We start from the raw sequence: 19193 nt of genomic DNA, 5'->3' as shown, positions 1-19193 counted from the left end.
ACCACCTACTATATCAAGGGTTGATTCAGCAATTCTCCTAAAGTGGTTTACAAACGAAAGAGAAGATAATAAGTGGTGATTGGGGTACACGTGGTAAGTTTCACAACAAAAGTAGGAATCAAGTGTTTTTAGGGCACCCGAGGCTCAGTGTACAAGGATTCTGGGCTGGTTTAATTTGGTCAGAGAGAAATTGGAAAGTTATCCAAGATGTCAAAAAAATACTGTTTTGAGTTCTTTTCCCTTCTAATTTTCAGCGGAACTAAGAAGAAAAAAAACCCTAGACATGAATTGTTTAGGCCCAGTTGTGATTTATGTTTTGATTTTCTGTGTTGTTTTTCAGAGTACTCGATGTGTCTCATCCACTTCTGCTGACATTGTCACTTCCCCTCCCCTCACAGTCAGAGTTGTCTGCAGTAAGGTGTTCATTCCCTCACCTTGTCCCCCAAGCCTCCCCCATTCCTTTTGACTTCAAGGCCTGATGCACAGAAACACACCTTACTGAGGCTACTAGTCATTTCTCTGTGTCATTAAATCCAGTGGCTATTTTTTGGCATTTGACATAATTGACTGCTGTTTTCTTGAAATAGTTTTATCTTGCCTTTGACCTCTTGATTCAGCCTGATCGACAGACCACATCATTGACGTCTCAGAGGTACCTCAATCTCTGCAATTCTCAAAACTGGGCTCATAATGTTATTTCCTTAACCTGTTTTGTTGCGCCCCCCCCCCCCCATTATTTACCTGCTTTCCTTCAGTTTCACAGTCAGGAACCTAGAGGTCATCTTGTTACCCCCTCTCCCTCATCACAGTACCCCCCTCTTCTGTGCATGTTGCAATCCTCTCTATATTACCAGAATATTCCTCATGTCAGTCTGCTAATCTTCATCTCCATTATCAACCTCATCACTCTTTTTTAAAAGCCTGGACTAATCTGCCTACATTCCCATGCTCTCCACACTGCCCTGAGAATGATATTTATAAAGCAGATAACCACCAACTCCCTCACGTAGCCTGTAACCCATGCGTGCTCTCCTCCCGTAACCCTGGCCCACCTCTGCCCCTGTCTCACTCACCCTGCGCTCCAAGCAGTGTTTCTGTTTTCCCGCCACTGGAGTTTTACGGGTGCTGGGCCTCCCCTTAGAGCACCTTGTCTCTCCTTCAGCCAGCTAATCATAGTCATCTCTCAGGTTGTTAGAGCAAGCAGCAGTCCCTCTGCAAGCCTTCCCTGGGTTCCGCAACTAGGTCAGGCCAACTGTTCTCGGTGAAATTCACAGCCCTTGTTTGTGTGGACTCGTAACAGCTACGGTTTGGGAAGCACCGTGGGGTAGGATTGTGTCTGTTTTTCACCATTTTCATCCTGGTGTTTAACACAGTGCTGGGCACGTGATAGGTCCCCAAGAAATATTTGTTGAATAAAGGGAAGAAATGAATAAATTCAATGGATTGCTGAAAGCTCATTGTTTTAATTAAAAATAGACATTTTTTCTCTCTTTGGTTTGTGATTCAAAAATACTATATGCATTATTCTAAAGTCTAAAAATACCTAATTTTAAGATTTAAGAATGACTTACATAATTTTAAAGTAGAATTCTAGGATACTTTACCTATAAGTTAATTATAAATGTTATTCTAATGTACTTTTCACTTACTTCACCATAACTTTCTCAGACATTTTAGTAAAATATCTGAAAAATGTTCTTAATAACTGAGATCATGAATGGAGAAGAGTTACGGTGAGACGTCGGTGTTAACCTGTCTTTGAGCTCAGTATAGCTGTGTAATGTAACCAAGTCGTTTGGCCAAATGGAGCTCAAATGTGGCTGTATCCTGTCAAATTAATTATCTCCTGCTGAAATGTTCTTACAGTATGTGTGGATGACCTCTTAAAGCTTCAAGGGAAAACATACAAATGAACAGATGTAGACAGGAAATGAAAACTTGTAATATAACAGGAAATCTAAATAAGCTAAACACCTCCAGTTATGTAATACATTAGAAATGAGCTATTTTGTGTTTATACCTTAAAATCTTACATTTTTACCTATAATATCAAAGGGGTGGAGAAAGCAACATATAATTTATATTTTTAAAACTATCAAATATTTTAAATATTTATAAAAGGCAAGTTACTTGTTACTTATTTTAAATAGTTATTTTAAGTGGTCTTAAATGTTTATATTTGATGATGCTTTTTAATATTTTTTTTCTTTTTTATTGAAAACATGATTAAAATGCAAGGGTTTTTTTGTTTTCCCCTTTTTTGCTTCCCCCCTTGGCATTCTCGCATGTCTTCCCCTTTCATTTTCTTTTCATGCAAGGTACCAGAGAGCTGGTGTTCTCTTTCCTTGACAATGCCTGGTCTGTGGCTCCTGACTAGTCTTTCTGATTAGTTCTCCAATCTCTCTTGCCCTAGCATCTCAATCAAATAGAACTTGATTACTCCACTACACGTGTGCCTTCCTACCAACACTTTTTCTCACACTGGTTTTCCCATGGGATGAAGTGATACCTGCATTCACCTAGGTGCTGCAAGCTGCTGAGTCATCCTTGACTCTTGTTTTTATATTATACCCATCCATCCATACCCATCCATCAACCACCTGACTCCAGGAGATTCCAAATCTAACCACATCTCACTACTTCCACTGTAGTGTACGTCTCACTTTATTCTTAGCTATGCAGTATTAATAACTTCCCAAGTGGTCTTCCTGTTTTCCACATCCCCTACAGTTTTTCCACCCAAAATCTAGAGTGTTTTTTGTACCTTTATTTAAAATCTTTTGTAGTATTCCTTCCTAATCAAAAATTTCAGTGCTTGCTTCAGCAGCACATACACTGAGATTAAAAAGACGGAGAGGATTAGCGTGGCTCCAGCCCAAGGATGACACATAGATTCATGAAGTGTTCCATATTTTGTGCAGTTCCTGGAGACAGTTCGGCCCTTTGCTTGTTAACATCAAGGAAATTATATGAGTCAGAGCAACATGTGGCATCCAATATTGAAACTGTGGTTAGCACTACCAAAAAAGAAAATTAATTCCAAACTTCTCACAGCGCATACTAGGTCCTACATGAGCTGCTGCCTCCTGCCTCTCACACTCATTTCCTATGATTCTTTGTCCTCCACCGCTGCCAGATTGGTGGTCTTGTTAGGTCCAGCACTCCACGCCAGCCAGACCTCTGCATGGTTTGCTCACTCCCTTTACCTAAGTCACTTCTCAAATGTCATTAAAGGCCTTTCTTGACCGCTTTATCAAACATCACCCCATCCTACCCCCAGTAGAGTATAACCCTTTTCCCTTAGCCTGTGTTATTTTTTACCAGAGTCCTTAAGACCAAATGCCAGTGTCACCTGCTCCTGTGTAAAGTATCCATTACACCACTAGGATGTAAACTGCAGGAGGGCAAGAGCTTTGTCTTGATTACCAAGACCTGGAACACAGCTTGTCACTTAATAGGAGCTTATTCCATTTCTACGGAGTCAAGCATAACATCTCCGAAACCTTCTTTCGCCCTTCTCCACAGACTAAGTGCACTGTGTTCTCAAGACACAAGTTGATACTAACACAGCACTGTATTTATCAGTCCACTCCAGATGAGTACTTCTGCCCCAACATTCTTGAAATACTGACGGGTCAACCCTTTCATTCATCTTTGAAACCCCAGCAGTAAAATGATCCAGTGATTCAGATAGTATTAATTTCCTCTTAAAAATATTCTTTCAGTTTTTAAAAAAAATGTAATTAGGACATAAGCTACAATTTAAAAATCTACGTATTTCATTTAGCCGTGGATCACAAAGATCTCTTGTGGTTTAAAACTCTTCTAAAAAATCATTTTAATAGATTCATAGTATTTCATTGAAATAACATTTGGTTAACCAAATTTATGCTGGTGGACAATTCAGTTTGTATAAACAATATTGCAGTGAAAATGAATGGCCGCCTCTTTGTATTTATAGGTATTTCCTTTGGACAAGTATCTAGAAATAGAATTGTTAGGCCAAAGTGTATCTGTGATTTAAAGGCTTTTGATACACATCAAATAGCTCTCCAAAAGATTTTATCACATTTTAGCTATGTGTGATATAAGCACCTATTTTTATGAACCCTTAGTAATACTGAGTTATATTATTTTGGGGGGAACATCATTGACAGAGGAATAATAACATCTGAATGTATTTACGTTTTAGGTAAATTAAATATTGAGTAAGTTTAACATGTTTTTATAAGGATATTGGACATTGTTTTTTGGTACCTACAAACTGCCTTTTTGGCCCATTGCTCATGTAAATATGTGTGGCTTCCAGGCCAGAAACCCAGCTGCCTGTGAATGACCCACTTTATCTTCTGTGAATGAAATTTGGTATAATGGAGCCTTCCATCCCACTTGGTCAGCCATTCAGTTTTAGCCTGTTTTGTTACCTCCTACGCTCCCTGGGTTTCAACTAAATCTGGGAGGCTTAATGATGCTCACGGAGCTGGGGAGAAGCTGCCCTCGTCAACTTGGTCTGAGCTGATACCTTCACCTCCAAGTCTGATAGCTCTGCAGTAGCACTCGGGATGGGTTTTAAGGAAGCTTTGCTCAGGTTGGGAGCCCTGGTTCTGGGGCCAGCCTTGACCTAGACCTACCATAGAGCCATCCCTCCTGTTGAGGTTTTTCCACCTGCTCTGGATGCTGCCCCTGAACAATCAGAGCACTCCCTCTTGCCACTGGCCACCCTCAGTATCATCTGATACATTTCAAGGAGCTTAGGCTTTAAGACAATATATTCCAGGTGTGTTTCAGGCAGCTTCTGCTTTGGATGTTTAGGAAAAGAGGTCACAGCAGGTCTGATATTTATAGAAAATGCGACTTGAGAGACAATTCAGGGAGAAAAAACACAATCTATTATCAGTAGACTAGCCACATTCATTTTTCTATCCAGTACCCTTATTCTATTATATTTTAATGCATTCCAGAAGAAATATTATTCTCTTCCTAAAATATCAATGTCATGGTCAAAATTTAGGTATATGATGATTTGATAATGGAAATATTTTGGTATTATAGAGATATTTCATCATGAATGTTACCACTGCCTCTGTCCCTTTACTTTGCCTCTAATTAAGGTTAGTACTGCTAGATTATAGTTAGTGTCTTGGAGAGACATGAGAATTAAATGATTTGATGTAAATCATCTTGGTTTGTAAGAATTAGTTGAACTGTTAGATATTTTTAAATGATTTTTTTTTCTTTTTGAGGAGGACTTCTATATCCTGAAGACACTTCACATATAAACACAGTGATGTTAAAAAAGACCATCAAATAATGCTACTTCTGTTCGTAAACGGTGGTCCTCACACGTTAATTTTTCAAGACTGTTTCTTGAGTTGCTTTTTCTTTTTCACTCATTAAACTATAATGCATGGTTAAACAATACAGCTACCAAACTACACTTCCAGCTTCTGGAACCTGTTTTATTGGCTGCTTCCCTTTCTTATTTATCATCCCTGTAGATTTACACTTGAATGTGAAATGAAGATGTGCTTGTTATTGGTTAGGAAAAATGACCAGTGTTCACAATTGTCAAACATTCCCAAAGAGCAAAGCACTGAGTGTGTGGAAGTGACTGTTCCTCCTTCAAACTTACAACAGTCTCTAAATAGGACCATTGAAGGGAAATCCTCTGGTTGGTTCTAATTGTTATCCCTACTGATGCTGAAGATGCAGGTAGTCCCTGGTTAGGGTACAAATATTTAGTTGAGAATTGGGCTATTTCTGAGGAACTCTTTTTATAGTTTGATAGACTCAGTTTATGCGACAGTTTTCAGATGTAAAATGGAGAAATTACTATTTTGTTCATAGCTCTGTACTTTACTGAAAATGTGTGAACATGTGAACTAAATAACGGACTAACTAGAAGCTAGTAAGCTATATAAAGCAAATAGTGGTAGCTTGTGTATTTGTTGACTGGCTTTTATATCTGCAGAAAACTTGGATAGCTATAGAAGGGAAGGCTGAGTCTTTTGGGAGTAATCTAGTTTATAAGGTAAGATTAATATAACAATTAGATGTATACCTATATATTCATAGTGCAGTGCAGCACTGCAAACTCTTGGTGTTTTCAGGTACTATTTAGTGAAATAGCAGTTCTGAGCTGTGGCATCAAGACACACTTGGTGAGACAGTAAGTTGATATATATAATGGTTGATATAATCAGTAATTTGTTACTAAAAATAAGTTAAAAATTTGACTTATGCTTTACTTTTAAAAAATAAAACAATTCGCCCGGCTGGGCATGGCTCAGTGATTGAGCATCGACCTAGGATCCAGGCGATCGGGGTTCGATTCCCGGTCAGGGCACATGCCCGGGTTGCGGGCTCGATCAATGACTCTCTCATCATTGATGTTTCTATCTCTCTCTCTCCCTCTCCTTTTCTCTCTCTGAAATCCATAAAGATATATTTAAAAAAAAAAAATAAATAAAAATAAAATAAAAATAAAACAATTCAAGTTGAAACCATAATAGTATAATTCTCCCGCTCTTTTTTTTTAAATCCTTACCCGAGGACATGCTTATTTATTATAGAGAGAGGGGAAGGGGGAAGAGAGAGAGAGATTGATGTGAGAGAAAAACATCGATCGGTTGCCTCCCGTGTGCACCCTGACCAGGGATTGAACCTGCAACCTGGGTATGTGTCCTGACTGGGAACAGAACCCACAACCTTTTGGTGTACGGGATGACACGCCAACCAACTGAGCCACCCAGCCAGAGCTGTAATTCTCTCTCATGGTTAATATTCCTTAGTGCTTTCTTAAGGGGGAGTTCCAGGAATGTTTGGGAGGGAGTGTGTATGTCTAGGTGTGTGTATGTGTGTATAAAACACAGGGTGGGGCAAAAGTAGGTTTACAGTCATTCATATGGAAAATAATACAATAATTAATAAGTAAGAATACCAGAATAAATTCTGTTCCGCTTACTTACAACTGAAAACCTACTTTTGCCCCACCATATTTATAAATTGACCTGAAACGGTATAGATATTCAGCTAGGAAGATTTGAGCTAGATTGTTGAAGATTTCGATATTAAACTGATTATTAAAGAGAATAAGTGGAAATAGGAGCTATTCAAGTATTTTTTTAATAGGTGCATCACAGAAACAGTTGTGCATCAGGAACATGAACCCGGTGAGCTGCAGTTCAGTGAGTGAGGAAGCCTGCAGGCTGTTGCCGTCTAGATGTGAGCTGCAAAGGCTTTCACTGAGCCTTTATTTGAGGTGGGAGGAAGTGTTAGGCATGAGAGTCATTTTGTAGGGAAATTGTGAAGTTTAGTTGCTACCAAAACATGAAATCCTACAGGGGACTTTTGAATTTTGGTAATTAGGAACCATTTTGTGACATTGAACTTGGGATGATGAATTCTTTTGAAGAGACAGAAGGAAGAAAAGTCAAAGAATGCCGGAACTTTATATGCCAGATGTGAAGCTGGTTATTGCCATTCGATTTGTGTTTTTCTTTGCAGTCCTTCAAAATTGTGTTCCTTTTACCAGATGAGGAGATAGAGACTCAGTTATCACGAAAGATACTCGTAGTCACTCAGTTAAATAAGCAGAGGCAGCAAGATTCACACACAGGCTTGTCTGTCGCTAGACGACCTCTGTCAAAGCCAGCTGGAGAAATCGCTTGCCCGGCACGCTCTGGGGCTGATTCCCTTAGTGTTGTGTAATATGTTCATTATGTGCCTCCTGCAGCTGGGACTTGAGGGCAAGCACTCTGTTCATGGTCATATCCCTGGTACTTAGAACTGTGCAAGGCAAATAGTAGACATTCAATAAATAATTGTTAATTACAAAAAGAAAGGAACAAACAAACAAGTCACAGAACTGGCAGTAGGGCCCAAGCCTCTTCACTCACATTTCCCTTATTTTGTCACAGCTGACCGTAGTCCATTTTTCTTGGTTTTCTGAACCAGCACATGTGTCCAAAATTCCCAGCCAGTATACAAAATGAGTAATGGCGCTTGATGGGAGGGGTTTGTGCAGCCAGTGGCTTACTCCGTAATGCTTGTAGAAAATGCCAGTGTAATCTAAACGACACCAAGAAAAACCTCCTGAGAAATAACTTTGCTCTCTTCTTAGCTGCCATCCCGCTAAAGCAGGGATGGGGAACCTTTTTCCTGCCAATGGCCCTTGGATATTTTTAACATCATTCATGGGCTATAGAAAATTATCAACTTAAAAATTAGCTATGAAAAAAAGCTCCTAGACTTATTGAATTTTGAGTCCCGCCTGTGGTTGCCTTGGCAGGACCAGACCAAATGATTTCAGGCCCTTGGGCCGGACATTCCCTACCCAGGCTCTAAAGCAATGGTAGTTGAAAGGGTAAAATTGACTCAACATAGTGTTACCGCCCAGCCACCATAATCCCTCCCTAAGAGCTAGTAACGTGTGTCTGCATGGCTTATGCATTTGGTTGACTCTTCACTTTATAGACTCTTGTGAGGATTTCATTTTCCTCCTCAGTATTTGGTACTTGACTAAAGAAATAGTAGTCAAAGCAGGAAGATAAGCTTTTGCAAGATGGTTTGATACTTGCCCCCAGAAAGAGGGTTCTGTTCTTCAATGTGTTTATTTTACATCTAGGAGCTGGTGGGATTCATTGCCTTTAATATCCTGGTCCATGGAGCAACCAGAGACCAGTGTCCTTTGCGTTCTGGTGCATGTTCTTAATGCTGTGTATGATTGTTTTGCCAGTTGACTACAGACAAGTATTTTACTACCCCATTTACTGTGACATTGATAAATGAACCAGTTTTTCTCTTCTATCCAGAAAAACTTAAGTGGAAGAAAGCTCACGGGCCCTTTTTATCTTTGCATATAACATTTGTACAGACTCTTTATCAATGATAGTTTTCTTTTTGCATCTTTTTTTAATAATATCATCTGCAAGTTCTTTGTACATCATTTTCCAGTGATGAGTTGAAGCTGACCATGTGTTTTTGAGATGGTGTATATAACAGAACATGCTCTTTTTCATTCAGAATTCTGCATTCTCTTGCATAATATATAGGTATATATGTGTGTATATATATATTTGTGTAAGTTTATATGTATATATAAAATTATAGTAACACTTATTATAAACTTACAATATACCTAGTTATTATAACTCCTTTATGTGTATCACCTGAGAAATTAATATTCTTATGAACTATTTCATTATCCTCTTTTTAAATAATATACTTTATTTTTAGAGCAGTTTTAAGTTTACAAAAAAATTGAGTCAAAAGTACAGAGAATTCCCATGTGCTCCCTCACCATCCTACAGCCTTCACATAGCTTTCCTATTATTATAAACTTGCATTAGTGTTGTACATTTGTTACAATTGATGAGCTAATATGGATACATTATTATTAAAGTCCTTAGCCTGCATTAAGGCTCACCCTTTGTGTTATATATTCTATGGGTTTTTACAAATGTGTAATGGCATGTATTCACTATTATGGTATCATACAGAGGAGCTTCCACTGCCCTAAAAATCTTTGGTGCTCCACCTATCTTCTTTATTGCAATAGAGAAAATTCCAACTAAGAGATGAAATAATTTTCTAAGGGTCACATAGCTACACAACTGTGGGCACTCTTCTGCCTGCCTAGTATGTAGTGTTTTTTTTTTCCCCAAAGAAGTATCTTTTTTGTATTAAAAATCTTTAATATTGACATTACAGCAGACTTCCCCATTTCCCCCACCCTTTGCCCGCCTCCACCTACCCCCGGCTCCTCTCCTTTGACCTTCACCACAATATTGCACTATTGTCCGTGTCCAAGGGATATGCATATATGCTCTTTAGCTAATCCCTTCAACGTGTTGATCCAGTTACTCTACCCCCCCTCCCCTCTGGCTCCTGCCAGTCTGTTCCATGTATCCATGCTTCTGGTTCCATTTTGTTCGTCAGTTTATTTTGTTCATTAGATTGCACGAATTAGTGAGATCATATGGTATTTTCCTGTCTCTGACTGGCTTATTTTGCTTAGCATAATACTATCCAGGTCCATCTATGCTATTGCAAAGGGTAAAAGTTCCTTCCTTTTTATAGCTGCGTAGTATTCCATTGTGTAAATGTCCCACAGCTTTTTTATCCACTCACCTACTGATAGGTAGTTGGGCTGTTTCCAGATCTTGGCTATTGTAAATAACACTGCTATGAACATAGGGTGCATATATTCTTTTGGATTGGTGTTTCAGAATTCATAGGATATATTCCCAGAAGTGGGATTGCTAGGTCAAAAGGCAGTTAGTTCCATTTTTAATTTTTTGAGGAAGTTCATACTGTTTTCCACAGTGTCTGTACCAGACTGCATTCCCACCAACAGTGCACTAGGTTTGCCTTTTCCCCACATTCTTGCCAGCACTTATTGTTTGTTGCTTTATTGATAGTAACCATTCTGACAAGTGTGAGGTGATACCTCATTGTAGTTTTAATTTGTATCTCTCTGGTGATTAGTGACATTGAGCATTTTTTCATGTCTATTGGCCGTCTGTATGTCCCCTTTGGATAAGTGTCTATCCAGGTCCTTTCCCTACTTTTTAAAAAATTTATCTTTATTGTTAAGTATTACAAATATCCCCCCAATTGATCCCCTCCACCTTGGCCTTCACCCACTATTGTCTGTGTCCTTGGGTTATGCATATAAATTCTTAAGTTAATCTCTCCCCACCCACCCCTGCCCACCCTCTAAGATTTGTCAGTCTGCCCGACCAGGCGTGGCTCCGCGGTTGAGTGTCGACCTAGGATCCAGGCGATCGGGGTTTGATTCCTGGTTGGGGCACATGCCCGGGTTGCGGGATCGATCCCCAGTTGGAGGCCTGCAGGAGGCAGCCAATCAATGACTCTCTCATCATTGATGTTTCTATCTCTCTATCCCTCTCTCTTCCTCTCTCTGAAATCAATAAATATATATTTTAAAAAAAAAAAAGATTTGTCAGTCTGTTCCATGCTTCTATGTCTCTGGATCTATTTTATTCATCACTTTATTTTGTTCATTTGATTCCACATATGAATAAGATCACGTGACACTTTTCTTTCTCTGACTGGCTTATTTCGCTTAGCATAATACTCTCCAGGTCCCACCATGCTGTCTCAAAGGGTAAGGGATCCTTTGTTTTTACAGCTGCATAGTATTTCATGGTGTAAATGTCTTGAGAAGATGCTTGGTATGATTTCAACCTTCTTGAATTTGTAGGGACTTGTTTTGTGTCCTGACACGTGGTCTGTCTTTGAGAATGTCCCATGTGTACTTGAGGAGAATGCATATTCTGCAGCTTTGGAGTGGAATGTTCTCTAAATGTCAATTAAATTCATCTGATCTAGTGTGCCATTTAGCTTCGCTGTTTCCTTGTTGATTTTTTGTCTGGAAGATCTAGCCAGTGAAGTCGGTGGAGTGTTAAAGTCCCCTACCATGACTGTATTGCTGTGGATCTCTCCTTTGAAGTCCTCTAGAAGTTTTTTGTTTGTTTGTTTTTTCCCCAGCCTGTGTGAGTCTTATGTTCTGAGCTGGGTCTCTTGTAGGCAGCATATACTTGGGTCTTGTTTTCTTATCCATTCAGCTACCCTATGTCTTTTGATTGGGACATTTAATCCATTTATATTTAAGGTTATTATTGATAGATACGTATCTATTGCCATTTTATTTCTTTATGCCTATGTTTTTCATTCTCTCTATTTAAACTTCTTATTACAGAAGGCCCTTTAACATTTCTTGCAATGCTTGTTTGGTGGTTATAAATTCTTCTAGCATTTTTTTGTCTGGAAAGCTCTTTATTTCACCACCTATTTTGAATGATAGCCTTGCTGGATAAAGTAGTCTTGGTTTCAGATCCTTGTTTTGCATTACCTTGAATACTTCATGGCATTCCCTTCTGGCCTGTAGAGTTTCTGATGAGAAGCCAGCTGACAGCCTTATGGGAGCTCCTTTGTAGGTAACAGATTGCTTTTATCTTGTTGCCTTTAAGATTCTCTCTTTGCCTTGCATTTTTGGCATTTTAATTGTGATGTGTCTGGGTGTGGGCCTCTTTGGCTTCTTCTTTCTTGGGACTCTCTGTGCCTCCTGAACTTGTGTGGCTTTTTCCTTGACCAGGTTAGGGAAGTTTTCTGTCATTATTTCATCAAACAGGTTCTCTAACCCTTGCTTACTTTTGACCTCCTCTGGCACTCCTATGATGCAAATATTGTTATGTTTCATGTTGTCCCACAGCTCCCTTAGACTGTGCCCTTGTTTTTTAATTGTATTTTTCTTTTTGGATCTTTGATTGAGTGATTTTTTTTCTACCTGTCTTCTCGTTTGCTGATCCAATCAACTACCCCTAATCTGCTGTTCATTCCTGCCAATTTTTTTTAATCTTATTTCTACTATATCATACTTAATTTCCTTCATAGTTTCTATCTTTTTTCATGTTGTTGAGCATCCTTATGATCAGTATTCTGAACTCTCTATCTGATAGATTGCTTATCTCCCTTTCATTTAGCTCTTTTCCTGAGAAATTCTTTTGTTCTTTCATTTGGGGCTTGTTTTTTGTCTCCACATTTTGGCTTCCTGTTTAGATTTGTTTCTATGTATGAGGTCGATCTGCTAGGACTCACAGTCTTTTGGATGATCTCTGGTGCAGGCCAATGTCAGATACTAATTGCAGCTGGCCTTGAGTACCCTATTTAAAGTTTTCCGCACTCCACAGCTTCTGGTTTCCTCTGTTGGGCCTGGGTGTGTTTGGACAGGACCAATATATGCACCAAGGTCTGCTTTTCTAAGCCCTGCATCCAGAAACAAGTCAGGCAAAAACTCAAAGCCCCCAGAGGCTGTTATTCAGTCTTTTATGAGCCTCAGGCTGTAGAAACTCCACAGGGTGGGGGGGCTGATTGTTATCAGTCTCTTTTGGAGCCTCAGGCTGTAAAAACTACATAGGGTGGGGCCAGAGGTTTTCCAGCAGTGTGAGGCAATTACTTCTCCACCAGGCAAAAACTCCTTGGAAGGCAAATGTCTGCCTGAAAAAGACATCCCCTCCAGTATGGGGGAATAACTCAGCACTGGGTCCTGATGGGTGCCCTCTGAGATCTCTTCCCTCAGCCACCGCTCCCTCCTCCCCCCCGATTCTCCTCACACGGCTCCAGTCCACTCTGCCCTCACTCTGCTGGAGCCCAAGGTGAGCGGCTACACACAAAACTTTGTGCACTGGCCCTTTAAGAGGGTGCTGGCATTTCCAACTATCTCTCTGTGGGCACCTTCCTCAGTTCTGGTGCTCTTGGCTGGGAAGCCCAGCTTGGGGTTTAGACCCCAGAGTGCTTAGTGGGAACTCCCCCCCCCCAGCTGAGATATCCCTCCGGACCTTCAGCTGCTGCCTGTGGGAGCCCAGCCAGCCCTCTGGCTCCTCCACACTTCCTACCAGTCTCAATGTGGCCTCCACTTTTCTCCTTTGGTTATGAGGGTGCTCTCCAGCTCGTCTTCAGTTGCAGTTGATTATTCAGGGTGGTTTTTCTATATTTTATTTGTAATTTCAGTTTGGTCCTGGGAGAGTGTCGGTGTAGCTTCCACTCTGCTACCATCTTGGATCTCTCTAGAATCTGGCTCTTAATTCGTATGTTAGACCGTCTGATTCATGACCTCTATTTATAGTTATTTTATCTTTCAGGAATCCTAATTTGGTAAGTTTCTTGCAAATTTTTACTAACTTCACGAAAGTGTGATGTGTATTGGAAGCATTTTGCCTGTGCTTTCCTTTTTTTCCTTTGAAGTTACAATGCTGGGAGGGAAAATTTTTGCAGGGGATTAAATTTTAATTATTGGATATTTGATGAGGTGAGTGAATTAAAGATGAATTGTTGACTGGAGTGGCATTATTAAAATAAAAGAAGAAATGAAGTCAGTTGTCTGATCATTTGGTTAACACTAGCTGTAGTTGGCAGGGGCTGTGGGCTAGTTCTTACCTGCTAGGAAATGAATGAATGAAGACTGTTCAAGAGTGAATCTTTTAAATGACTGAATAAACTAAAAGGAGAGGGTGTATGGAGAAATGAGTCAGTTACATGGAGTGTAGAATATTAGGTTAATTATACTCTATCTTTGGAAGATTTGTCTCCATAAGAGTTGTTTAAAGAAAGGAAAAAAATCATTTGAAGCTCATGTGGGTAGGTAGTGTATAAATTAGAAGGAGCAAGTAGATAAGATTGTGTGGGGGTTTTTTTTGTTTGATTTCTTTGTGTCTTTTTTTTTTTTTTACTTTGGACTACATCTGCCGGACACCACGCAGTGCCTTGATACCACTTGCAGTCAGCATGGGTGCAGTCAGTAATGTTTATTTAAAACTATAGCTAGGAAGGTAGGTCATCTAATTTTAAATTAAATCCTGGATTCACGGTGTGTTAGTCCTGAATGACAGCAGCAAGTCCTGGATAAACTGTGTTGTTTGATATTCAATAAATTCAACTAGTTTTTTCCTATATAAGGTGAGCGATTAAGACAAAATCATCTTGAAAACTAAAATGGACATAATTCTTTATAAGGAAAAGAAGGAAAGAAAAGGAAGCAATTGAAGGGAGAACATACAGTAGACAATGATAATGATGTTTCTTCAAACTATCTTTTCCTTTTGGTTTCTGTGAAACCATTTTTTACTTTTTTTCTTACTTCCCTGGCCTCTTCTTTTTGACCTTTGATGAACTCATTCTCCTCTGTTCTTCTCATCTTGGTGTTTCCCAGGACTCCAACTTCAGTCTTCTCTCTCAGTATATTCTCTTTGATCATCTCTGTTCAGATAAAAACAACACTTTTTTTTTTTTTATGATATCAAGTGGACATCAGTCTACTTCATTTGGACCCAGGAAGAGAAGAATCCCTGATGATCTGCTGCTGAATCATCCATTTTCTCTGTTTTTCAAGGGTCGTAAGAGTGAGGCTGAAAAGTTCTTCTTGAAGGCTATTGAGCTGGATCCCACCAAAGGAAACTGTTACATGCACTATGGTGAGTGGTTGATAGTTTTTTCCATGTCCCCCACATTTCCTATTAATGTTGATGTGAGATTTAGGTTTTGCTGGCAAAGACCATTCTGAGAGGACATTGACTTTGTTGTTGCAGATTTAGCTTCATAGTCTTACCTTCTCGTTCAAAATGGTCATATTAAAGAGAGCTATGCACTGTGCTTCCCTTTAGTAATTTCACAGGACTTCAATAGGGAAGGCATTTTCACAGTTGTTCCATTCAAGATCAGTGTGGAGTTTACATGAGGTCTCATCAGGAAAACATCTCACTCCTTGCCTGATGCATACTGTATAATTCAAACGTTAGGTCTCTTTTCATTGTAAAAGATAATGCAGTGCTTGTGGAATGTACATATTGAAGTTTTAGAGGTTTGCATTTTGGCCTCAAAGTCTTGCTTTCTGGAAGATATGGAGGCACACCAGCCTCTGTGGGCCTGAGGTTGAGGTCAAGGATAAGCTCTGAAGGGTTAAAGGATGGCTCTCTCATTCGGTGTAGCCTTGGCCTTCGCCATTCCAGAGTGAGCTTACATAACAACCCTGTCACACTCCCCTCTATCATTAGCACTGAGTCATGTGTTAACTGAGGCGAAGTGATACAGCTTGTTTGGTGTTGTGAAAGATGTGCTTATTTCTACCAGATTTGCAGTTGGAATGGCTTTCAGGAAGCCAAAAAACATTTACTTTTGCCGATCCCTTCAGGGGAAAAATGTTTTTTGACCACTATTTATTTATCATCAAGTAGTAAACTTAAAGGTGGATGGAAATGAAATCTTGAGAAAATAAAGCTAATATGCTTATACAATATTTAATTTATTTTCTCATTTTCCAATGAGTAAAAATAAATCAGTGAGAGGCCATGAGTGTGGAAAATGGAAATAGTAAAATGGAGATGCACTTAACCAACCACAAGTCCATTTGTTTATTTACACTGTATGGATATGTTTATAACCTAGGTTTGTGGTGCTTTATCTTTCCAGCATAACACAGCATGTAATTCCATGCAACTTACTGCCTAACCACTTCTGCTTTTGTTTCACAAGGAAGTTTTATGGCCATATTAAGATAGCAGTCAACTAATTTAAGTTTGCTACAGAATTTATTGTTACAGTTTTCTTATATGAAGTGTTTTAACTTAAAATTTTCTCATGCATACTATTTGGGTACCCCTACTGTGCACTCAAGTAGTCAGTGATTATTTTCTCTGAGTGCTGCAGAACCTCCTGTCATTGCACCTTATGGGTTTGATTTCTTTTCGTATCTTACTGACTGCATTTCCTTTGCCTCAAACTAATTCTGCTTACTCCATCTTGCTAGGTTTGTTTCCCATAATTTTATTATGTGCTTTAGATTTTTCACAACCAATTCCTTTAAGCTTTATCATTGCTTCATTTGAATTGAAATTGAAAAAACTCACTGTTGTATTAAAGAGTTAGTCCCCTTAGTCTCCTCTTATTCTGGCTGGTCTGTCTTTACCCACCTCTATCTTTTTATTATTATTATTATTATGTTACATCATGCTCCTGGATTTTTTTTTCAGTGGTGGTAGTAGGGATCTCCCATGAGAAAGTTTTGGATTTAGTTTTAACAGAAAGTGCAACAAATTCATTATTGTATATGTTATTTGGAAAATGGTGGTTAACACATGTTCTGTAAATGCATGGGTTAAAACTGATTCTTTTTAGTACCCCTGGATTATTTAAAAATTTTGGTATGCATACATTATTAGAAGTACACTTATTTTCTGAGGGAGGAATGACTACATAATTCAGTATAATTTTATGAAATATTTTCAGTGCTCTTTCCCCCACTCTGGTTTAAGAAATGGAAGGGACTCAAGATGAGGCATCAAAAGGAATAATTACGGCAAAATAATCTACAAACAGACAGGAAGCCCATAACTGAGTGATTGAAATTTCTATTTTACTGTGCTCAAGTTATTAAAAATGCACATTTAAAGGAATATTAATGACTTTTAATGTAGGGCCTATGTACTTCAAATGACTAAAATTTAGAACTGGAAATTTCTTTTAAAATTATCTAACATAATTTGTTTGTTATGTACATTGAAGCCTAGAAAAATGAAGTTGACATGCCCAAGTTAGTTGCAGGTAATTAAATTTTGGGTTCCTTAATAGGTGTTATTGCTTTTTCTTCTATATGTTCCATTTCTTTTCACAGCATTGGTAGATAGACAAACGAGTGGGTAAGGAGATAGATATTTTTGATTAGTAGGCCCTTCTGGGCAGCTTTAGAATGTCAAATCCATATAAGTCATGACTTAGCTTAAAATCTTTATGGAAGGGTTTTTATTAATGTTAACATGTATAAGATATGTATAATAGGTGCAAGACACTGTTCTGTTTTCAGAAAGTGAGAAGGGTTATGTGGGAAATAAACAGAATGTTGTCATTTTTAGGAGCTGATGAGGTGAGAAGTCGGGTATTTGTTGAAACCACCTAGTGAGGTAAAGCATCTTTGAGGAGATAATTGAAATCTGTGAGCTTAAGTCAGCTATTCGAAGAGCCAGACAGAAGAATTTCAGATAGAAGAAAGAGTAAGTTCAAAGGTTACAGGCAAGACCAAGCTTACTGTCACCGCAGAAAAAGAAGGGTGGTGTGAGTAGGAGTAGATTGAAAAGAAGGGAAAGTGAAAGGAGATGAGATTTAGAGGAGGCAGAGGTGGAGCCCATGGGGCCTTGTAGACCAAACTAAGGAATTTGTCTTTTATTATTCTAAGAGCAGTGGAAGGGACCCTGTGGAGAAGACAGGATTAGAGAAAGGTAAGAGTAGAGCAAAGGGAACTCTATTGCTGTTTTAGTTAAGAAATGATGGTGGCTTGGACTAGGGAGTGGTTGTAGGAATGTAAATATTTATATTGAAATCACACATTTACCTTCTTTAGAAAATTCTAAGATAATTAAAAACAGGAAGGACCTGTTTTCTATTTTGCACCATCGATATCTAGTATATTGCCATATTCATTGCAGGAATTGTCGGTTGAACTCAGGAGTGCTAGTTTAGAATTGGATATATGTTCCAAAATTGACTGAAAGTGTATTTTGTTAGAATTTTTATTACTTCTTGTCCAAGAAGATACATACTATGGTTCTCATATCAGTTCTTCTCTGCAACTTACTGTTTATAGATATTCTTGGAATGTTTATACTCATGGATTGAATGAGTAATAACACATCTTCAGCTTAAAAATAAATGTATAAATGAAATATGCATGTTGTTCTGAATCTTTTCAAAATGCTTTTTCACATGCCAATGAAAATGCAGACTGGGTAAGTTTTGTTCCATTGGAAATTCACTATCCTGGGTGATTTTGTGTGCCTTTTATTTGCTTATTGATGATACAAGTGACTTGGAAAATACCATACAGTTGGGACTGCACAGAGAGAATGATAGGAATTTATATTGGCTGCAATGGCAGTTAGAAGGGAGTATTTAAAAGCACTATCAGTTACTTGTATTTTGAATCCACTTGTTTAAGTTTGGGGGAAAGGGGTTGCATTGTAGATTGCCTGTTATTATTTAGATTGCTTGCAAGAAAGAAAGCTAGGCAAGTTTATAAAACTGGTTCAACAAATTGGTTAAATGTCTGACACTGTGGTACCTGTATAGTCTCTGGGATGAAGAGTCCTCATTTGTAGAGTGATGTGGGCTTACCGAATGTTCTCCAGTACTCAGATTTCACATTGTTTCTAATATATACTCAGTTTTTCATTAGCCTTTCAGCAAAAATTTTAAGGAATGGTAGAAAATAGGTTTTAAACAAGGGTATCAGTGGAAGCATAATGTCTTTATATGCCATCAAGCTTACAGTGTATTCCATTGTCCATATGAAACAAATCATGCGAAGTTTTTATGGGATTTAGTTTGTAAATGTCAAAGGTGAGGATTTGATGCCTTGGTGCCTCCTGTGGGCCTGTAATTCAAGGGATTTTCCATGGATTTTCCCTATGATTCTGCTAGGAAGCTTCTGTCAAAAGAATGACAGTCAAGACATGGAAAGAACCTATTTTAAATGTTTTCTTTATGTGCATAGCAGTAAATTTTATGTAGATTCAAACAACTTTAATCAATAGACATTTGTTATAAGGTACCTACTATGTATAAATCCATACAAATGGGAATTCATTCAATATTAATGACAAAAGATCAAAAGTTGAAAGGGA

The 19193-nt window shown here is 38.6% G+C and overlaps 1 protein-coding gene across 1 annotated transcript in view; it reads left to right on the top strand.

The window, feature by feature from the left end:
* Positions 1 to 19193, top strand: part of TMTC2 (transmembrane O-mannosyltransferase targeting cadherins 2) — a 373836-nt gene that overhangs the window by 284161 nt on the left and 70482 nt on the right. The window contains exon 9 of the mRNA XM_081130714.1: positions 14915 to 14996. Within this exon, the coding sequence (XP_080986840.1) occupies positions 14915 to 14996 (82 nt within the window). The remainder of the gene's footprint in view (positions 1 to 14914; positions 14997 to 19193) is intronic.

The sequence above is a fragment of the Miniopterus schreibersii genome (assembly GCF_964146895.1).
Source record: "Miniopterus schreibersii genome assembly, chromosome: 2".
Lineage (NCBI taxonomy): Eukaryota > Metazoa > Chordata > Mammalia > Chiroptera > Miniopteridae > Miniopterus > Miniopterus schreibersii.
This window is presented reverse-complemented; position numbering and strand designations above follow the sequence as displayed.